Source organism: Mustela nivalis (assembly GCF_964662115.1).
Source record: "Mustela nivalis genome assembly, chromosome: 15".
NCBI lineage: Eukaryota > Metazoa > Chordata > Mammalia > Carnivora > Mustelidae > Mustela > Mustela nivalis.
The window spans coordinates 77,882,228-77,900,262 of NC_139034.1; the positions used below are offsets into that span (position 1 = coordinate 77,882,228).

The 18,035-nt window shown below is 43.5% G+C and overlaps 1 protein-coding gene across 2 annotated transcripts in view; it reads left to right on the top strand.

Annotated features, from left to right (window-relative positions):
* Positions 1-18,035, top strand: part of UBAC2 (UBA domain containing 2) — a 160,975-nt gene that overhangs the window by 104,821 nt on the left and 38,119 nt on the right. For both annotated transcript variants that reach the window (XM_082700827.1, XM_082700828.1), the window contains one exon: positions 14,044-14,286. In XM_082700827.1, the coding sequence (XP_082556953.1) occupies positions 14,044-14,286 (243 nt within the window). The remainder of the gene's footprint in view (positions 1-14,043; positions 14,287-18,035) is intronic.

The following is an 18,035-nucleotide window of genomic DNA, read 5'->3' on the forward strand; positions in this document are numbered from 1 at the left end:
CTGAAAGCTTAACTGGCATAATCTCTGGAAATCCGGGTTTCTGTGAGCAGGTGCTAGAGCGCAGACTGCTCCGTGGTGCGTGAGAATGGTGGGTTGGGTCCTCGTCCTTCCTCTGTCTTCTTGTCTTTTTCTTCTCTCTATGCTTCCTCTTCCTTTCTCTTTCTTCCCTTATATTTCTTCTCTGGATTGACCAAAGAACGGTGCAGTAGAGTGGGTCAGACAACTCATCTGATGCCTGAAGTTTTCAACTGAACTTGAGGAACTAAGATTAGTTGATCGAAATGACAGATGTCATAGAAGGAGGTCCAGGCTGGTTGGAGCTGCGAGGTTGGCTGGGCTTGCGGAAGGCCACTTCCGCAAGCCCAGCCAACTTGCAGTGGTGAGAAGACAACAGGGACTCCCAGGAAACCTTGTGTGGAGGATGCTTTCACCTTCTTGGTGAAAGTCAACTTGGCATCGATCATTCTGACACCCAACGGAGTGCTGATTGGCCCATCACACATCTCTCACACACGCGCGCACACACACACACACACACACTTTCTCTCTCGTATGGACCCATATGCTCCTTCTCTCTCAGCTCCCTTTCCTTCTCGCCCTCTCTCTGCCCCCATCTCGACCACAGGTAGCCAGTACCTACGGAAAGAAACCTGTTCTCTGCCGTGGCACGACAGCTGTAACTCAGTCCAGGGCTGACAGTACGAATGTTCTGTTCGACAGGTATCCACAGGGAAGAAGTGACCAGTAGACTGATTTTTACATGTTCCATGCAGAAAAAATGAAGTCATTATTGCCAGTGTCCTTTTTTTAAAATATTTTATTTATTTATTTGACAGGCAGAGATCACAAGTAGGCAGAGAGGCAGGCAGAGAGAGAGAGAGGGAGAAGCAGGCTCCCCGCTGAGCAGAGAGCCGGTGTGGGACTCCATCCCAGGACCCTGGGATCATGACCTGAGCTGAAGGCAGAGGCTTTAACCCACTGAGCCACCCAGGCGCCCTGCCAGTGTCTTGATAAAGCTGTCAGAGACGTGCCTTAAAGATGCAGATGTAAAATTTTTATTGCTGCCCTTCATCTTTTACCTATAAATAAAAACCTAGCCTTTTTCCCAAGATTTTATTTATTTATTTGTGAGAGTGTGAGAGAGAGAGAAACAAGCAGGGGGAAGGGCCGAGGCAGAGGGAGAAGCAGCTCCTACTGAACAGGGAGCCTGACATGGGGCTCGATCCCTGAATGCCGAAGGCAGACGCTTAACGGACTGAGCCACCCAGGTGCCTCCCCACCCAGCCTCTTTTCAGAGCCTTTCAAAATTTGGCCTCCTCCTGTACCGATCTAACCCCTTTGTACCATATACTTCAGAGACATCGACTGAGTTTGACTCTTCTGAACATCTTGTCCTGTCTCAGGATTCTGTGCCATTGTCCCGTCACTAGTCTTTCTTCAACAAACACGTGGCACTTGCGGTAGATGCTGTTACCTGTTCAGATACTTTTGTTTGTTCAGAGTATTTGCTGCCTCTCTCTATTGGGGACCACCCTGTAAGGGCTTCTATGTGATCTGTTGTCATCAGGCTTTACTCTATGACTTACAGTAGCCACTAAAACATGAGCAGAAGCGATGAATGCTTCTCAGGCAGAAGTTCTAGGAGCTGCTGCCCCATCCCACCTTTGCTCTATTACCTTTGCTATGGGAAAAGCACATGCCAGATAGAAGCTGCTCCTTCAGCCCAGACCTCAGAATGAAGGAGACACATGGAGCGTGGCTGCGGCCACCACGTAAGATGATGAGTGAGAAGTCAGCGTTTGCTGTAAGCTGCTGAAAGTTAGGATCATTTGTTACCGCAGAATAGCCTGGAGGAAGACAAGTAGCTCTTTTCTAAGCCCTTTATACATATGATCTTAAGTAGCACTTACAAAAGCCTGATGAAGTAGGGACTAATATCCCCATTTTACAGATGAAACTAAAGCACAGAGAATTAAGTAATTTGCTAAGAACAAGCTAATAAGTAGTGAAGACCATTCAAATGCAGATCTTCTAGCATAAACACATAGTGTTTATGTTCTTAAGAGGTGGATTTGAGTAACCACATGCAGTGTCTTTCAACTATATCCCTTCTTTCACCATTAGTTCTCTTGTTTTCCTAGTGAAATCTTACACTTACTTAAGTTCTAACTCTAAAGCTTTCTCTGAGTCAGCCCTGCCTTTCAATTGAGAACAAGTTCTTGTCCCAGCCCATGGGTCCGGTGCCTTCCACGGGACCTTTCAAGGTGCTCACCCATGTCTATTTCAACCACAAGACACATAAAAAGCGATTAGATCTTCCTTCAGCTACTGCACTTAGATGAGGCCCTGTTCATCATCAGTGTAGGCAGGATTCTGGAGGGAGATTGTGGACGTGAAGAAATTTTAAAAGTACCCAGGGGTGCCGAAAAACACGTCTCAACTTTCTGTAGCCTTTCTTATGAATTGTGTGGGCTAATATCCAAGAAGCCGTTAACCCATGGACAGCCTCTCCCGCCCTCCTGATGTGAAGAATCCAGCAGACGGCTACGCTTGCTCTTCTAGGAACAAGATATTTCACTGGTCCTCCTTGAAGGGATTGAAAGTGCAGCTCAGTCCCCACCTTTCAACCAAACAGTCACTGCCTGGTGTTTCTGGCATTATCCATCTACCAAAAAATGAAATAGAAAATGGCCTTGAAAACGTTCAAAGGATAATTTAAAATCTATTAATCTGGTTCAGTAGTGCTGCTGGTCAAAGAAAGAAAGATAAGGACAAGGTTACCAAGAAAACACACATAGTTTCAAATTTTAGATGATCACTGAAAGATCATCATGACCGTTGCAGCACAGAGCATTTTCCCACGGGGTCTTCAATCAGTTTGGTTATCTCTGTAAACTGTTTTTTGGGGTTTTTTGGTGTTTGTTTGTTTTTTTAAATAGAAGCATCCAGTGTTCCTTCTTCTTTGGGACTGATGGTGTTGATATCTCTCTTCTATCTCGATGATAACCTTTTGGGAAAGGACTATGGTAAATCAATGCCTGTGATTTTGAAGTTATTAATTATAAACAATGGCACAGCTTATTATCAAAAAGCTTTCATGTTAGCCGGGAACATTTTCAAGATATTAGAAGTTTTTGTTGCTGAAGATTGTTATCCCACCACTTTTATAAAATAGAAAAGATTTCTGTATCTAGAGATGTCTAGATCTTTCTAGATCTTCATGTTCACTTTCTTAGGAAATTTTTTTTTCCTTTTATTTAGTACAGTGTTATTTATAGACAATAAAATTCAACAATGAACATAGTGGCCATATGTTTCTATTTTTCTCTAGTGAATACCTAGGAGGAGAATTGCTGGGTGATATGTATGTTTAACATTATAAAGTAGTACAGTATGATTCTACCAAGTGGCTGTACCATTTTCCATTCCCACCACCAATACATGAGTTCCCCTTGGTCCACATCCTTCTAACACTTGGCCTTGTCAGTTGTTTTAACCTTAGTCATTCTAGTTGGCACGTAATGATACCTTGTGGCTTTAATTTGCATTTTTCTAATGCCTAGTGGTTCGAACATCTTTTCTTTTACCAGCTGGGCATTTGTATAGCTTCCTTTGTGAGGTATTTGTTCAGATATTTTACATTTTCATTGTCTTATAATTGAAGTAAAATAATTCTTTTTATATTCTGGACATAAGCACTTTGTTGGATGTATTTTTTAAAAATTTTAGCTCAGTCTGTGGCTTGCCTCCTTCTTTCCTTAACTATGTCTTCCAGTGAACAAAAGTTTTTAATCTTGATTCAGTTTTCTTTTCTTTTCTTTTTTTTTTTTAATTTATTTGACAGACAGAGATCACAAGTAGGCAGAAAGGCAGGCAGAGAGAGGAAGGAAAGCAGGCTTCCTGCTGAGCAGAGAGCCCTATGCAGGGCTCGATCCCAGGACCCTGGGATCATGACCTGAGCTGAAAGCAGAGGCTTTAACCCACTGAGCCACCCAAGCACCCCAATTCAGTTTTCAGTATTTAAAATGGTTTCTGCTTTTGATGTCTTATTTAAGAAATCTTTGCTAATCCAGTGCCACAAAGATTTTATTCCGTATTTTCTTCTAGAATGTAATAGCTTATGCTATTACATTTAAGTCTTAGATCCCATCTGAATAATTCTTAGGAGGTACGGGTTGAGATTTATTTTCGTTCATACAAGTAGATACCTAACACCATTCTGTCATCATTTATTTGTTGAAGAGATTCATTGCTCCTTTCATTACCTTAGCACCTTTGTTGAAAATCAGCTGACTAGGTATGAGTCTGTTTTATGACTTTCTTTTATATCCCAGTGATTTGGGCGCCTGGGTGGCTCAGTGGGTTAAAGCCTCTGCCTTCAGCTAAGGTCATGATCCCAGGGTCCTGGGATGGAGCCCTGTATTGGGCTCTCTGCTCAGCGGGGAGCCTGCTTCCTCCTCTCTCTCTCTCTGCCTGCCTCTCTGCCTAATTGTGATCTCTATCAAATAAATAAATAAAAATCTTAAAAAAAAAGATTATATCCCAGTGATTTATATGTCTGTCCTTACGCAAATATCACTATCTTGAGTACTTTTGCTTTATGTTAAGTTGAAATCAGGTAATGTAAGTTTTACAGTTCCCCCCCCCCCCCAAAACAGGCTTAACTATTTTTGGCACATTGACTTTCCATATGCATTTTTAAATCAGCTTATAATTTCTTTTACCAAAAAAAAAAAAAAAAGCAGTTAAGATTTTATTTGGGATTGCATTAAAACTATAGACCAATTAGGAAGAATTGCCATTGTGATGACTTTAAAATATGCCCACAAATCCTTTAATAATTCAGGAAATGGGAGTTTAATTTCCCTTCCTGGAGTGTAGTCTATACGTAGCATTTTGCTATGGCAGAAATGATGGTGTGTGACTCCAAACTTCAGATGAGTGAAAGTAGGCTGACATCTTGACTATAGCCTGATGAAAGACCTTGAAGCACAGCCACCCAATGAAGCTGCCCTAAAAAATTCTGACCTTTTTTATAAACTGTGTGTATAACTAGTGCTTATTGTTTTAAGCCACTGAGTTTTGAGTAGTTTGTTATTCAGTAGTAGATAACTAACATAAGCATTTTAATAATATTGAGTCTTCCAATCCATGAACATGGTATATTTTCACATTTATTTAGCAAATCTTTAATTCCCCTTTATAGGTTTTAAGTTTTCAGTGTATAGGCCTTGCATTTCTTTTATTAAATATATTCCTCAATATTTGTGGGTTTTGATAGTATTTTAAATGGAGTTGTTTTTATAATTTTTATTCCAGTTGCTTGTTGCTGGTGTATAGAAACGCAGTTAATTTTATGTATATTGTTTCTGTGTCCTGAAGTCTTGCTATCTTTGTTTATAATTCTTGGTAGCTTCTTTTGTGGATTTCTTAGGGTTTTCTACATGCATGATCATGTTCTCAGGGAATATGTTTTGTTTATATGTTTTATTCTTTTATTCTGTGCCTATTTTTTTTTTCCTTATGGCACTAGCTAAGACCTCTAAATACAGTGTTAAATACAACTGGATATCCTTGTCTTGTTCTCGCCTTAGAAAGCAGAGTTTTTCACCTTTGAGTCTATAAATGCATTAATCATTCTACATTTTTATATTCATTTGTAGTTTATTATTTTTATATCAATGTAAGAAACTAGTTTCAACATAAGCCTGTTTTCTCTTTAATTTTGGTTTCTTGAATCAGTTTATGAAAATGAGTATCATTTTAAAGGAGGATGGTCTCCTTGTTAAAAGGAACACTAAAAAGTATTTAGATTTACAGACCTGATTGAGGTTTTTTCCATGTGCTAAAAACTCTAGCTGTCTCCTCATGTATCTTTTCCTTAGTAGCAGAACTTTCATCTTATTTGGGGAAGGAGTACCTCCAGCTGGAAGATCACACTTCCTTTGCATCTGGGTATAGCCATCACACTAAATCCTGGCATCCTGTCCAGTGAGCTGTAAACCCACATATTGGTGGGACTTCTGGGAAGCCTCCTTAAAGTAGTCTTTTTGTCCTTCTGTCCTTCCGCATTTTCTTCCCTTTGCTGCCTGGAATGCAGCTAAGATGGTTAGAGCTTTTATAACATGAGGGAGAATAAACTTCTGTTGTACTTAAGCCATTGTTATTTGTGGTTTTCTGCTTTGAACATTTAACCTGATAATCCTGATACATGATTTTCCAAAAGGAAGAATTTAGAGCAGACTCCTAACAAATAGTCTGTGATCAGTCTAATTAATTCTATCCTTATTCCAGTGTAACCTCCCAAGAATCTAGATATCCAGTGCTTTAATTAGATACTTCAAAATGATAGTAAAAGATGAGAGCTATAGGAAGTTCATCTGAATCATTTTTGTACTTGACAAAGAACAAGATTATAAGACTCTTTTGATGAGTGCTAAAGCCACATGATTCTGTCTGTTATGGGAAGAATAATCATTTTGTAATTAATCACCAATGGCAGAAATAACTTTAGGCATCTCTAATTTGCATACATATTCTCTGGGTGAAAAAAGAAAAATAATTCCAAAGTTTCTTCTTTCTTTCTTTAGCAACTTTAGTGAAGAAAAGGAATATATAAATGTAAGGTCCATTTAGAACAACAGTTTTGTTTTGCTCCCTGCTCTATCCCAGCATTTACAACATAGCCTGGCACATAATAAATGGTAAGCAAGTATGTATTGGAAGAATAAAGGTTGGATGAAAAGCCTCAGTCTGGTTTCGTCAGGACTTGAGTACATACAGAGTCTGTCTAATGGGGTCTGGGTGCGAAGGGATGTTTGCTCCCTCAGCTCAATCCCATTTTGCAGAGGCCGCACTTTCTCCCCAAGAGAGCAACTCCTTTGTGTTTACCCTGCTGTCCTGTCAGGTGATAGGTTTCGGGATGTCAGAGACCGTGGTTTCCAGGACCCTGGCAGTGCAGTGTGCTGTGGGGGTTTTTGTTCAGCCACACTTGCCTGCAGAAAGAGATCGTCAAACACCTGGGTGTCATTGCCCGGTCATGGTTTCTCATCTTCCTGAAGATGTGAACCTTGCTGTGGTTACATGCTTATACTAAGCAGGACCAGAGGCCGCTTGAGGTTTACTCTGTGTAAGCAAGAGGGTTTCGCCTCTTTTTTACGTAGCCAGTTAAATTCTTTATTTGCCCTCTGAGTGTTATTTCTTGATTCCCTTTCTAAAAGGACTAATAATCTGAAAAATCATAATAAGTGTGTAATTGACATCCATGTTTGTTAATGGCCTCAAGAAACAATTTCCTGTTGTTTTACATTCTCACATTTATGAGGTAACAGCTTCTTTGGCTTAGGGGGAGCTCCTAGCACTTACCCAGGGCTGTGGCCCGGCTCTTTGGGGTGGGCTTGCCACTGCAGGTGGCCTAGAGTGCTCTCTGCTCTCTTGATCTCTGGGTTTCCTTTCCTGGGCCAGGGTTCCTGATTCCTGCTACTTGAATGCTCTCCTTCTGGCTCTGGCTGGCCTTCCCACACACAGTGGCATGTGTATCTGGTCATCCTGGATCTCATGCCTGGTGTTCCCAAGACCACTGCTGCTGCTTTGTCCCCTGTCATTGGGCCTGTCAGCTTGACCTTGGGCTTCCCGCTCTGAAGGCCACAGGAACCCCTCCCCTAGTGGTTCCCCCAGCCTCTTGACAGGCAAATTTGAACATATGGTTTATTTTTAATGCCTGTTTTTTTCACAAACTGGGGATTTCGAGAAAACTCTCATTCAGAAGTCCCAGTACATGAAAGGTTTCTGAGATTATGAAAATTAAAGTTAAAAGTAATGTGTAAATTAAGGTAGCATAATAATAAGTAATACTCTCTCAAAGCTCTTGGTGATAGTGAGGTATATAATTCAGGGAGAATTTAATGCAGTCATTGTTATCCCCCTCTTGTCATAGGATAAGGTGATGATTATCAAATATTTAAGGAAACTAAACTGTCTAAGCTCTTCATATTTTAATCCATTATGAGTACCTAACATTTATGAAGAGCACTTTAATTAGTTGACAACTTGAGGTCATGCTGGTGCACTGGAGGCATACACAGATGAACTCTACCTTTGTGTCATATGGGAAAGTATAAACTTAGCACCAAAAATGTGTCTGTTGGTAACTTCCCAGTTTCCCTTGAAAGAATCTAAAATAATGTATTTTTTAGAACATTTATTTATTTTCCATTTTCGCAGGAAACACTTACTGAGCTCTGTTTACTGTGTGCCAGAAGCTGTTGTAGATGCAGAAGCCAAACCAGATCAAACCAACCACAGTTCTTCCTTGTCCAAAGCACACATTCAAATAGGAGGCAAACCCCTGGGATGACATTCAAGCAGATGAGCATAAAAGCCCTATTTTACCCCTGCCAGAATTTGCAGTATTATATTTGTTTATTGCCAGAGTTATAAAATTATCCTAATTGTTCACTGAATACATGATTTTGCTGAGTGTATACATGATGGTGGGCGACAGGAGTAAACGTGGCAGGAGACTGAAAATCTTTAGCTTTCGTCGATTCTTGAAAGAACCTATGAACTCACTAAGTAGAGGCAACAACTATGCATTTTCATTATATTTTCCTCATTTTTTTAAAAGGCATATGATTATGTAAAACAAAAATAACACCAAAGTGCTAGGTTTATAAGTATATAGGTATAATATATAAAGTAGCATTGGTTTGCAGTGGTGGTTAAGTAAGATTGTATTCTTGCAAGTTTCCTATATTTTACTTGAAATAATTCAGTATTAACTCTAAGCATATGTGGTGAGTTAAAGATAGATATTGTAATCCCTAGAGCAAACACAAGAAAAATATTCTGTGAGGTATTGCTAAAAACAAAACAAAACCCAATAAACACATTGAAATACTAAAACTATTGGCTTAACGCAAAAGAAAATAGGAAAGGAGGAACAAAGAACAAAAAAACCCAGATGAGACCAATAGAAACCAAAAAGCAAAATCCATCTATACCAAAGTAAGCCCACTAAGTCTGAAGAGCTAAACAAACAAAAGGTGGAGATCATCAGTCTGGAATTAAAAGCCAGAAACTGCTGTATGCAATCTATGAGACAAACTTTAAACGCAGACACACGTAGTTGAAAGTCAAAAGATAAATACACCGTGGAAACAGAAAGCTGACATGGCCACATTAATTAATATCAAACAAAACAGATTTCTATATGAGTAATCCTAAAACAAAGAGGGATACTTTGTTATGATAAAAGGGTCAGTTATAAGTATATGCATGCCTACTAACAGTGTTTGACCGCGTACAAGAAGTTAAAAGGGAACTAAAGGGAGAAGTGGACATATTCACAATCATGGTTGAGACTTTGAAATTAAAGACCAAAAATTTTAATTTTTATACTTAATTCAGATCTCGCAGTTCTGTTTTGATCAGTTGTTTTCATAAGTTGATAACATTCTGCTGTCTTAAGCAAAACCAGTACAATTTTCTGTTTTCCTTCCTACTCAGATCTTCAGAAAAGGAATTTCCAATTCCTTGCTTCCAATCTGTTATATGTTTTTGCCATAATTATTCCCTCTTTCTTTGTTTAAAAAAGATTATACACACACATGCACAAATACACGGATATTGCTACCCCCGGCACCTCTTGTCTCCTTCATCCTGCTGTAGGGGGAAAAAAAATCCATGGTTCTGTACTTACTACATAAGTTTGTGCCCATAAATAGTATATCTTGTGTTTGTGAATCTTGTAAAAAGATGGACATGGTATATGATAAATTTAAAAATACCTTAACACATGTACACTGAATTTATTTGAACTGCGGCTTAGTGTTCCCTTGGATGAATGAGCCAGCCCTCAGCCATTCCTGTCTGGGGACACTTTGTTTCCGTTTCCTAGCTGTTACAGTCAGCTCTGTGCAGTTGAAGATACCCAAAAGCGGGGCTTCAGCCCTGCACCGGCGTTGTCGGATGGTTGGATGGCTCTCCGTGGAGCTCCGACCACTTTACACTTGGACTTTTCCCTCAGGACTGGGAGGGTTCTCTGTTCTCGTCCTCACCCAAACTGGATTGCAGATTTTCCCTTTTTTTTTCTATTCCTATATTTAACATTGCATTTCCCTAAAAACAAATGAGAATAAAAATCTTTTCATGTGTTTGTTGGCCTTTTGAATTTCCTCTTCTGAAATGGCCTTTTCACCTGCTTTTTAAGTTGGCTTGATTGTCTCGCTCTGATAAATGTATAGTTTCCTTGTGCATCTTGAACATTGCCCTGTTGCCTGCAAGGATTCTAAGGACCTTCTCTAGGCTCTAGGCTCTTACTTGTCCTTTGACTTCACTTAGGGTAATTTGTGGCATACTTGTAGATTTTAAATTATAAAGTAAGTAAATGTATATTTTCTTTTATAGTTTGTACTTTCTGGTCTGGTTTAAAAATCCTGTAGCACCTGGGTGGCTCAGTGGATTAGGCCTCTGCCTTCAGCTCAGGTCATGATCTCGGGTCCTGGGATCGAGCCCACATGGGGCTCTCTGTTCGGTGCGGAGCCTGCTGCCCCCTCTCTTTCTGCCTGCCTCTCTGCCTGCTTATGATCTCTCTATATAGGAGGGTCTGTTCTGCAGCCTTCTGTCGATTTCCCTCTGACTTACCACGTGCTCTTGTCCCCTGCAGCCTCTTTCTATGCGCTTGGTCTTTAGGTCACTTCGAGTAGCTCTACATAGAAACTACACTGTTATACTCAAACTTTATATCATATCCTGAAACCTGATAAGCCTTATTATCATTACATTGGCCATTATGGATCCTTTTTTTTTTTTTTTTTTTTTAGATTTTATTCATTTGACAGACAGAGATCGCAAGTAGGCAGAGAGGCAGGGAAAGAGAGGAGGAAGCAGACTCCCTGCAGAGCAGAGAGCCCGATGTGAGGCTCCATCCCAGGACCCTGGGATCATGTCCCGAGCTGAAGGCAGAGGCTTTATTAACCCACTGAGCCACCCAGGTGCCCTCCTTTAATTTTTTTTTTTTAAGTCTTCTTATTGTGTATATATAACACACTCAGGTGTTTGTAAACTAGAAATGTCATGAAACCAAACACTGGAAAGTGGACACACCCATAAAACGCCACACAGGGCAGAGTGCTGCCAGCCTCGGAGCGCCCCTCCCTCCCGGGTCTCGCAGGATGGACGGTCGGTCACCCTCATGCTTCGCTCCGTGGTTTTCCCACTGGAGATAGATCGTTCAGATTGATCCACTTATAAAAATGGAATCATATAATATACTTTTTGTCTGGTGGCTTTCTCTCAACATTATGTTTTTAAAACTTAAACTTTAAATATTCCAAATGCAGTGCATTTTAGAGTTGGCATTTAAGTTCCAACAACAAAAAGCTGTTAAGATTTTATTTTGAATTAAATTGACTTTGTATCTTGATTTGGTGGAAATTTGTATATTGATAGTTTTACATCTTCCCATTCATGGATGTGATGCCTTTATTTATTACTAGGATTTTCTTTAGTGTGCCCTTTTTTTTATAGTTTTAAAACTTTCTTTTTAACAGTTTGCTATTCTGCAGATAGTTAATGCTTTTTCCTCTCTAGGCTGTCTGTTTTATCTCTGGTAACTTAAGGGCTTCTTTGTTTCACAACAGTGCATCTATATATAAATTCCATTTTGTTATCCTTCTTGGGACTCTTGCATTATTGATCTGGGATTTATGGTCTTTATTAATTGTGAAGAAATCTTAACTGTTATCTCTTGAAGCACAGTCCCGCTCTGTCCGTGCTCCCTCCGCTGTCTTCTTCTGGAAGCTGTATGAGACCTCACTCTGTGAGACCTTGGCCTGGGCGGAATCTTGTGGGCAGAGCCCCAGGCCTCCCTTCGGAGCCGGCTCTGCCCACTTCAGGAACCTCCTTGGTTCATGCCCTGCAGAACTTTTACCTTCTCCCTGGAGGAGAGAGGGTGGGTATGGGCGATGCTGGGTTGGGCAGGAATTGGGGGTGCTTCCTCTGGAGACAGGCCCTCACATCGCTCTGCCTTCTGTGTTTCTGGTGCCTCTAATCCCTGAGCCTGTCTAAGCTCTCAGGGACCTTGCCAGCACTTGGATTTACCTTTCTTCCCCTGCGCCAAATGGTTTCTAAATACTCAGTATTTCCCATTTTGTTAGTGTGGTTCAGGATTACAGATGCTTTCTAGTTTCATTGAATGTGGAATTTGTTTCTGTTTTCATTTTCTTTGTTCTTCTGTACCGGTTTTGAGAGAAGTGACATAGAAATTATTTGAAACCAAAACTCCTCTGCCTCACTCTTCCCTCTGCACTAGTCTGTGTCTCACTCCTACCACAGCACCGAAACTGTACTTACCAGGTCATCAAAGGCTTCCGTTTTTCCCAGATCTGGGGGTCATTTTACTCCCTGACCTGGTTGACCATGGAGCTGTGTGGTTCATAGTGGCTGCCCCCAGTCTGAGATGTTCTCTGTGTTTGCTGACGCTAAGCCTTTGCTGCCTGTCCCCTGGTGGGCTGCCAGATGGCTCCACTGGCTTCTCCAACCCTGTCCACACACAGAAAATTGCTGGGTTGAATCTGAAGTTCTCCTTTCTGTTGTTTGTCCGCACCCTTGCTCTTACCTAGTCCCATTGCTTGAACTGCAGTCAGTGCCCCAGACCCCCAGATCCTTACCTCTGCTGAGCTTTCCCCGGAGGTCCAGGTCCCCGCCCGGATCTCTCCTAGATGCTCCCGGGCCCACTGCTGCGTCGCATTTCTGTTTGCACTGCCCGAGATGTTCTTCCCACGTCTTCAGGTCGCTGGCACCCCATTATCCTGAAGAGCTTTGCTCAAATGTCACTTCCTCCAAAGCTTCCCTCGCACTGACCTACAGACAGTCCCTGCTCCAGGCCACTTTATTTTGTTTCCTTCACAGAACTTATCTGGAATTGTTTTATGTGTTTGCTGTCTCACTCTGTATTCGCCATACTGACCGCTGTTCGCCGTACAAGAACAGGGCCTTGTCGGTCTAGTCCTCCACCCTCCGCCGAGTGCCCGGAACAGTGCTCAACAAAGTCTTGCCTCATTAATTGATTTAAATTTTATTAAAACATTAAAGTGTACTTTCCTCCTATTAGCACATTGTCAAATATGTTCTAATTTGCTATGAATAATTTATCCTAAGAATCAGATTCACAAAAGTAAAGATTTTTTTTTACAAAAAAATAGCCAAACTCCCTTTAACATAGAAAACCAGTCTTTAGATGTCTCATACCATATAAATTGCCTTAAAGATGAAAAAAAAAAAATAGGCTTGTTTGTAAATAGAATTGTGAATTACTATTGGCAAGGATTTTAAGACTAGAAAAATCATTACTTGAAAAAACGTATCAGAACACTATGTAAATTATAAACGGTCTCTATTTTCTGATAAATTTATTATATAAGGATTGCATCATTGGCCATTAAAGTTTTTTTTTTTTTTTTTTTTTAAGATTTTATTTATTTGTCAGCAAGAAAAAGAGAGAGCACAAACAGGGGGATTGACAGGCAGAGGGAGAAGCAGGAAGCCCAATGGAGGACTCGATCCCAGGGCCCTGGGATCATGACCTGAGCCGAAGGCAGACGCTCAACCCTCTGAGCCACTCAGGCATCCCTAAAGTTGTTTTCTGCCAGTATCTCTCTGATGGCCATCTGCCAGTAAGAGTAACCACAGAGGTAGTACAGTGTGAAAGTGTTTCAGTAATCAGATCTTGTATGGCTTTTTTTGTTAAAGAAAACATTGTTTTTTAAATACTTGGCCAGTTCTTTGAGTGCGAAGCGGTTAGGATTTTGTTGTCTCTTCCAGCTTTATAAAAACAAATTTGTTTAGTGAGTAAATTAAGTTCTTGTTTACTTGTCCTGCTTACTGCTGTGCACCTGATAGGAGTGGTGTTTACCACCCAGCACTGCTAGAATGAAGGAAGCATAGCCTGGGAAGTATTTTGTGGTCTTCCTGATTTCTGTGTTAGTATGTTCTCGAACGCGGTTACGGGGAAACCATCCCATTGGGACCTCCTTCTTTCAGGCATCGGGCCTCTGCTACCACAGCAAAGTATTCCGGCTCCACCAGGCACTCTGCATTCCCATATGGATGGCAAAGTTCTTTTCTTGGACGCTGGAGCCCATCTTCTCATCTCCAGAACCCGCCACCGAAGCCCGGATTGGGATGGGGGCCACCGTCGACATCCAGAGACAGCAGAGGATGGAACGGCTTGACCGGCAGCTGACGCTCTCTCAGTTTGCACAAGTGAGACGACAGAGACAGCAGGTAAGCAGTGATAGACAGACTGGAAAGGCCCAAGTGCTCGGCACACTTCACCTCTGCGGCTTACCGTGTGGCCGAGAGGACGCGTCCCTCCTGTGCATGGCAGCCTGGAGAACTTGACGTTTCCACATAGGATGTAGGTCTCTGTTAGTGGTTTTCTTAGCACTTTGGGTTTTTTGGTTTTTTAAGTAAAAAAAAATTTGCAGCTGAAAAGACTGGTCAAACTGGGCATTCTTATTCCGCTCCTATTAGATAAACATAATTTCTTAGAGAAACACCAACCTAGTTAACAAGACATGATATTTATCTGTCCTTATAATCTTGTAAAAACCACAGTGTGTTCCTGTTAAAAATGCTGGTTATCATGTGCGCTGCAGTGAAGGGCAGATGTGAAGCTTCTCGATTTTCCTTGGTTGAAAGGGAGAGACTATGAAGATGAGAAAGTTTCAGGGGCATAACCAGTCAATCAAAGGCTGTGTTTTCTTAGCCTCGTCATCAGTATCAGGAAATACTGCACATGCATCTACAAAAACTGCTGTATGCAAACACTCTAATGGCACCCCTAACCCTCCTACTGATCTTGCTCTGACACTTTGCCGTCCAGCACACCGAGCTCTTTATCTCTGTGTCCGTCTCCTTTACCCTCTGGGGTATGACAGAGGATAATGTTCTCTCACGCCATCTCCCTGTTTCCTTCCTGCCTTCACCAGGTGTGAGAACTAGGTCTGCAGGCCTCACGGTGGTATGGAAAAGTGAGATCAAGTGTGGCATCCCAGGTGTCCCATTGGAGATAGGGGTCCTAGAGTTTATATACCCTTATTAATGGACTAAGCCTATAGGTGAAAAAGAAAACCAAGGTTGTTCCCTACCGAGGTATTTGACCTTGAGATGACTCTGGAACATACAACAAAGACACCTATGATGTATTTAAATGTGGAGGACAGATCTCTCCCCTCAGAGCTGGAGGTGTAGATCATGGAGTTAGCTTCAGAGGGTTGACTAGGTGCTAAGTGAGTCCTTTAAGAGAATTATATCCAAGATGAACATAAGCCATGGAAGGAGCCTTGTGTGTAGCAAGAGGGGGAGCTGGATCCTACAAGGAAAGAGAAGGAAGAATGAAAAGTATGAGAACTCAGAAAGACCAGGTCCAAAAACTTGAAGTCATGGTGAGTATAAATATTTTCCAGGTAGAATGGGCAGAGCTGTGAGGGAGAGAAAGAGACAGGGTATGATTCTGAGGTTTCTGGTTTCGATAGTGGGATGGATTGATGACAGCACCATTTCTCCAATGCCAAAAGCAGATCTGGGGGAAATACATTGACTGAGGTACCTTCGGGATGCCTAGGACTCCCCATTAGATAGCTCGTGGAGCCCATGCTTGTGAGCAAACCAGAGAGGTCGTATTGCTTAGCTTGGCATCCCCAGGGACATCTTCATGCTTCAAGTTTCTTAGGGAACACTGTCGGAATCTGCATCTTTTGGGGGGAGTGGTGGTGAAGGACACGGGGAGACTGAACCAAGAATTACGAAGAGGGTCTGAGCCAGCCTCACAGAGAGCCATGGAGAGCCCTTCCAGACTGCACTAGATTTGGCCAAAGAGCTGACACTTGAAACCTCCACCAGCCAGTCACTGGGTACAAACTGTAGGTCTGGGGCTGACTGGCTGTCCTGTGTTGCATGCTGTCCGCAGGGGGTGTCCCTGGAGAGCTTTCTGCTGCCAACAGTCCCCCTCGGCAGGAAAGTGGAGCACTTCTGTCCTAGGGAGGCAGGGGATCCGGGCGGTGGGCCAAAGCACCCACCCCTTGTGCTGCTGGCATCTTCCTGGTTGACAAAAGTTCTTGGAGCAGCTCTTGCAGGACTCCAGTGATGCTCTTGCCTCCGGAGAAACCTTCAAGAGGAAGATTAGGACACACTTCATCCCCTTCTGGGGAAGTTGCTCTCCAGGCCACCCTGGCCACCCCGTCCCTCTTCTACTTTCCATTTGACCATTGGCAGGAAGACAGTCTGGTGAGGTGACACAGAACGTCATCCCTGTGAGGTCTCAGTCCTGGGTCACCTTGCCTCTCTCGGGCTGCGTCTGCTGCCCTTGTCCTTTTACCGTAAAAACCAGGGCATGGGCATCCCAGGAGACACCCTCATGCCACACATGTTTTTCCTCCTACTTGTGTCCCCCTAGTTGTGCCTTTTCTGGAGGATTACAGTTACTTAATCCTGCCGTGAAAATGACTTCTTTCCTGGCCTGCTGCTGTCGGCATGAGAGCCCAAAATGACTGGGCAGCAGCTGTCACTTCACATGTAATGGCCTTATCTTGTCCCCAGTGGAAGCGTTACCCTCCTGGGCGGCGAGCTCTCTGAGCCCATGGAATCTAGTTTCAGGGACAGGAAGCCCAGATTCCCAAGCAGGTCACTGGTTGAGAGGGTACTTAGGGCCACTGCTCCTCCTCCGTCTTCTTCGCAGAACCCACGTGTTCTCCCTGCTGGGCACGCAGCGCCTGGATGCTGGTTGCTGATGTAGGGTTTGTGCCGCGTGCGGAACCCCAGAGCCTTGCAGAGCTCCCCCTCCAGACTGGGGAGCCGTGTGATGGGTGAGGGGGTCCGTGCCACCTGTGCGCCCCTTGTAAGTGACCTTGCGATGTGACACGACGTTAGCTGGAAGTCTGGTGGGTGGAGCGAGCTTCTGTAACCCCCGGGGGGGGGCTCTGGCTGACAGAAGAGGCAGCGGACCTAGAACCAGAGCGCGTGTCCTCTCCGGTGACGCCGCGTTGCTGCCCTCGCTAGCGTCTCTCAGGCTGCCACAGCAGAAGACCACAGCAGCAGGTCCGACCAGCAGAACATTCTTTCCTTCCTGTTGTGGGGGCCAGAAGTCCAAGATCAGCGTGCGGGCAGGGTCGGTTTTGGAGAGGACTCTCCCGGGCCTGCCGATGACCGCCTTCCCCGCTCCGGCCTCACACGGCCCCTTCCCAGAATGCGCATGTCTTGTGTCTCGTCTTGGGAGGACAGCAGTCCTCTTGGATTCAGGTCCCACCCTATGATCTCATTTAACCTTAATTACCTCCTGAAAGGCCCTGTCCCCAGCTCTGGTCACAAGGTGGGTTAGGAACTTCAACCTGGGAATTTGGGGGTGGGCAGCTTTTGGTTCATAACACTGTCCCTTCCAGAGTGAAAAGGGCCCAGCATAGCCTGTCTTGCACTGGCTGCTGCTTCTCCTTGAGCAGGGGTGGTATGCGAGGGCTCAGCACTGGTCTCTGTTGCTGTTGCTAGCCAGTCCAGCCCGAGAGTGGGGCCATCCCTGCCGTCCTGTCCACTCCTCCTGTGCCACACGGGGTGGCTGGCGACAGGGGCTGAGTCATTCTGTCTCTTCGGCAGGAGATGTTTCTGGTAGATAAGCATGCTGCTATCATGCTCAAGCGTTGTCGCAGTGTGTGCCTTCACAGATCGTTCGCCTTGTGCTGGCGTAGTTCATCTTTCCACCTGGCGGCTGCTCCGTGCTCTCCATCACCCACCTGTGCCCCTCACTGGGCTCTGGGGTCACAGTCGGTGGGTCATTACTTTGACTCTCTGAGCAAGGCTGGTGGGTACTCTGTGGGCAGGAGAGAAGTGCAAAACGTGTCCTTTCCCCAGAGACTCTGTGATCAAGCTCAGGGAGCCTCGGCGGATATACTTGAATTAGAGAACATCCGGGAACAAGGAATCATTGGCCTGAGCACCCAGAACATAAGGTAGCCGAGAAGAGCACCATCCCTGCTACCCGC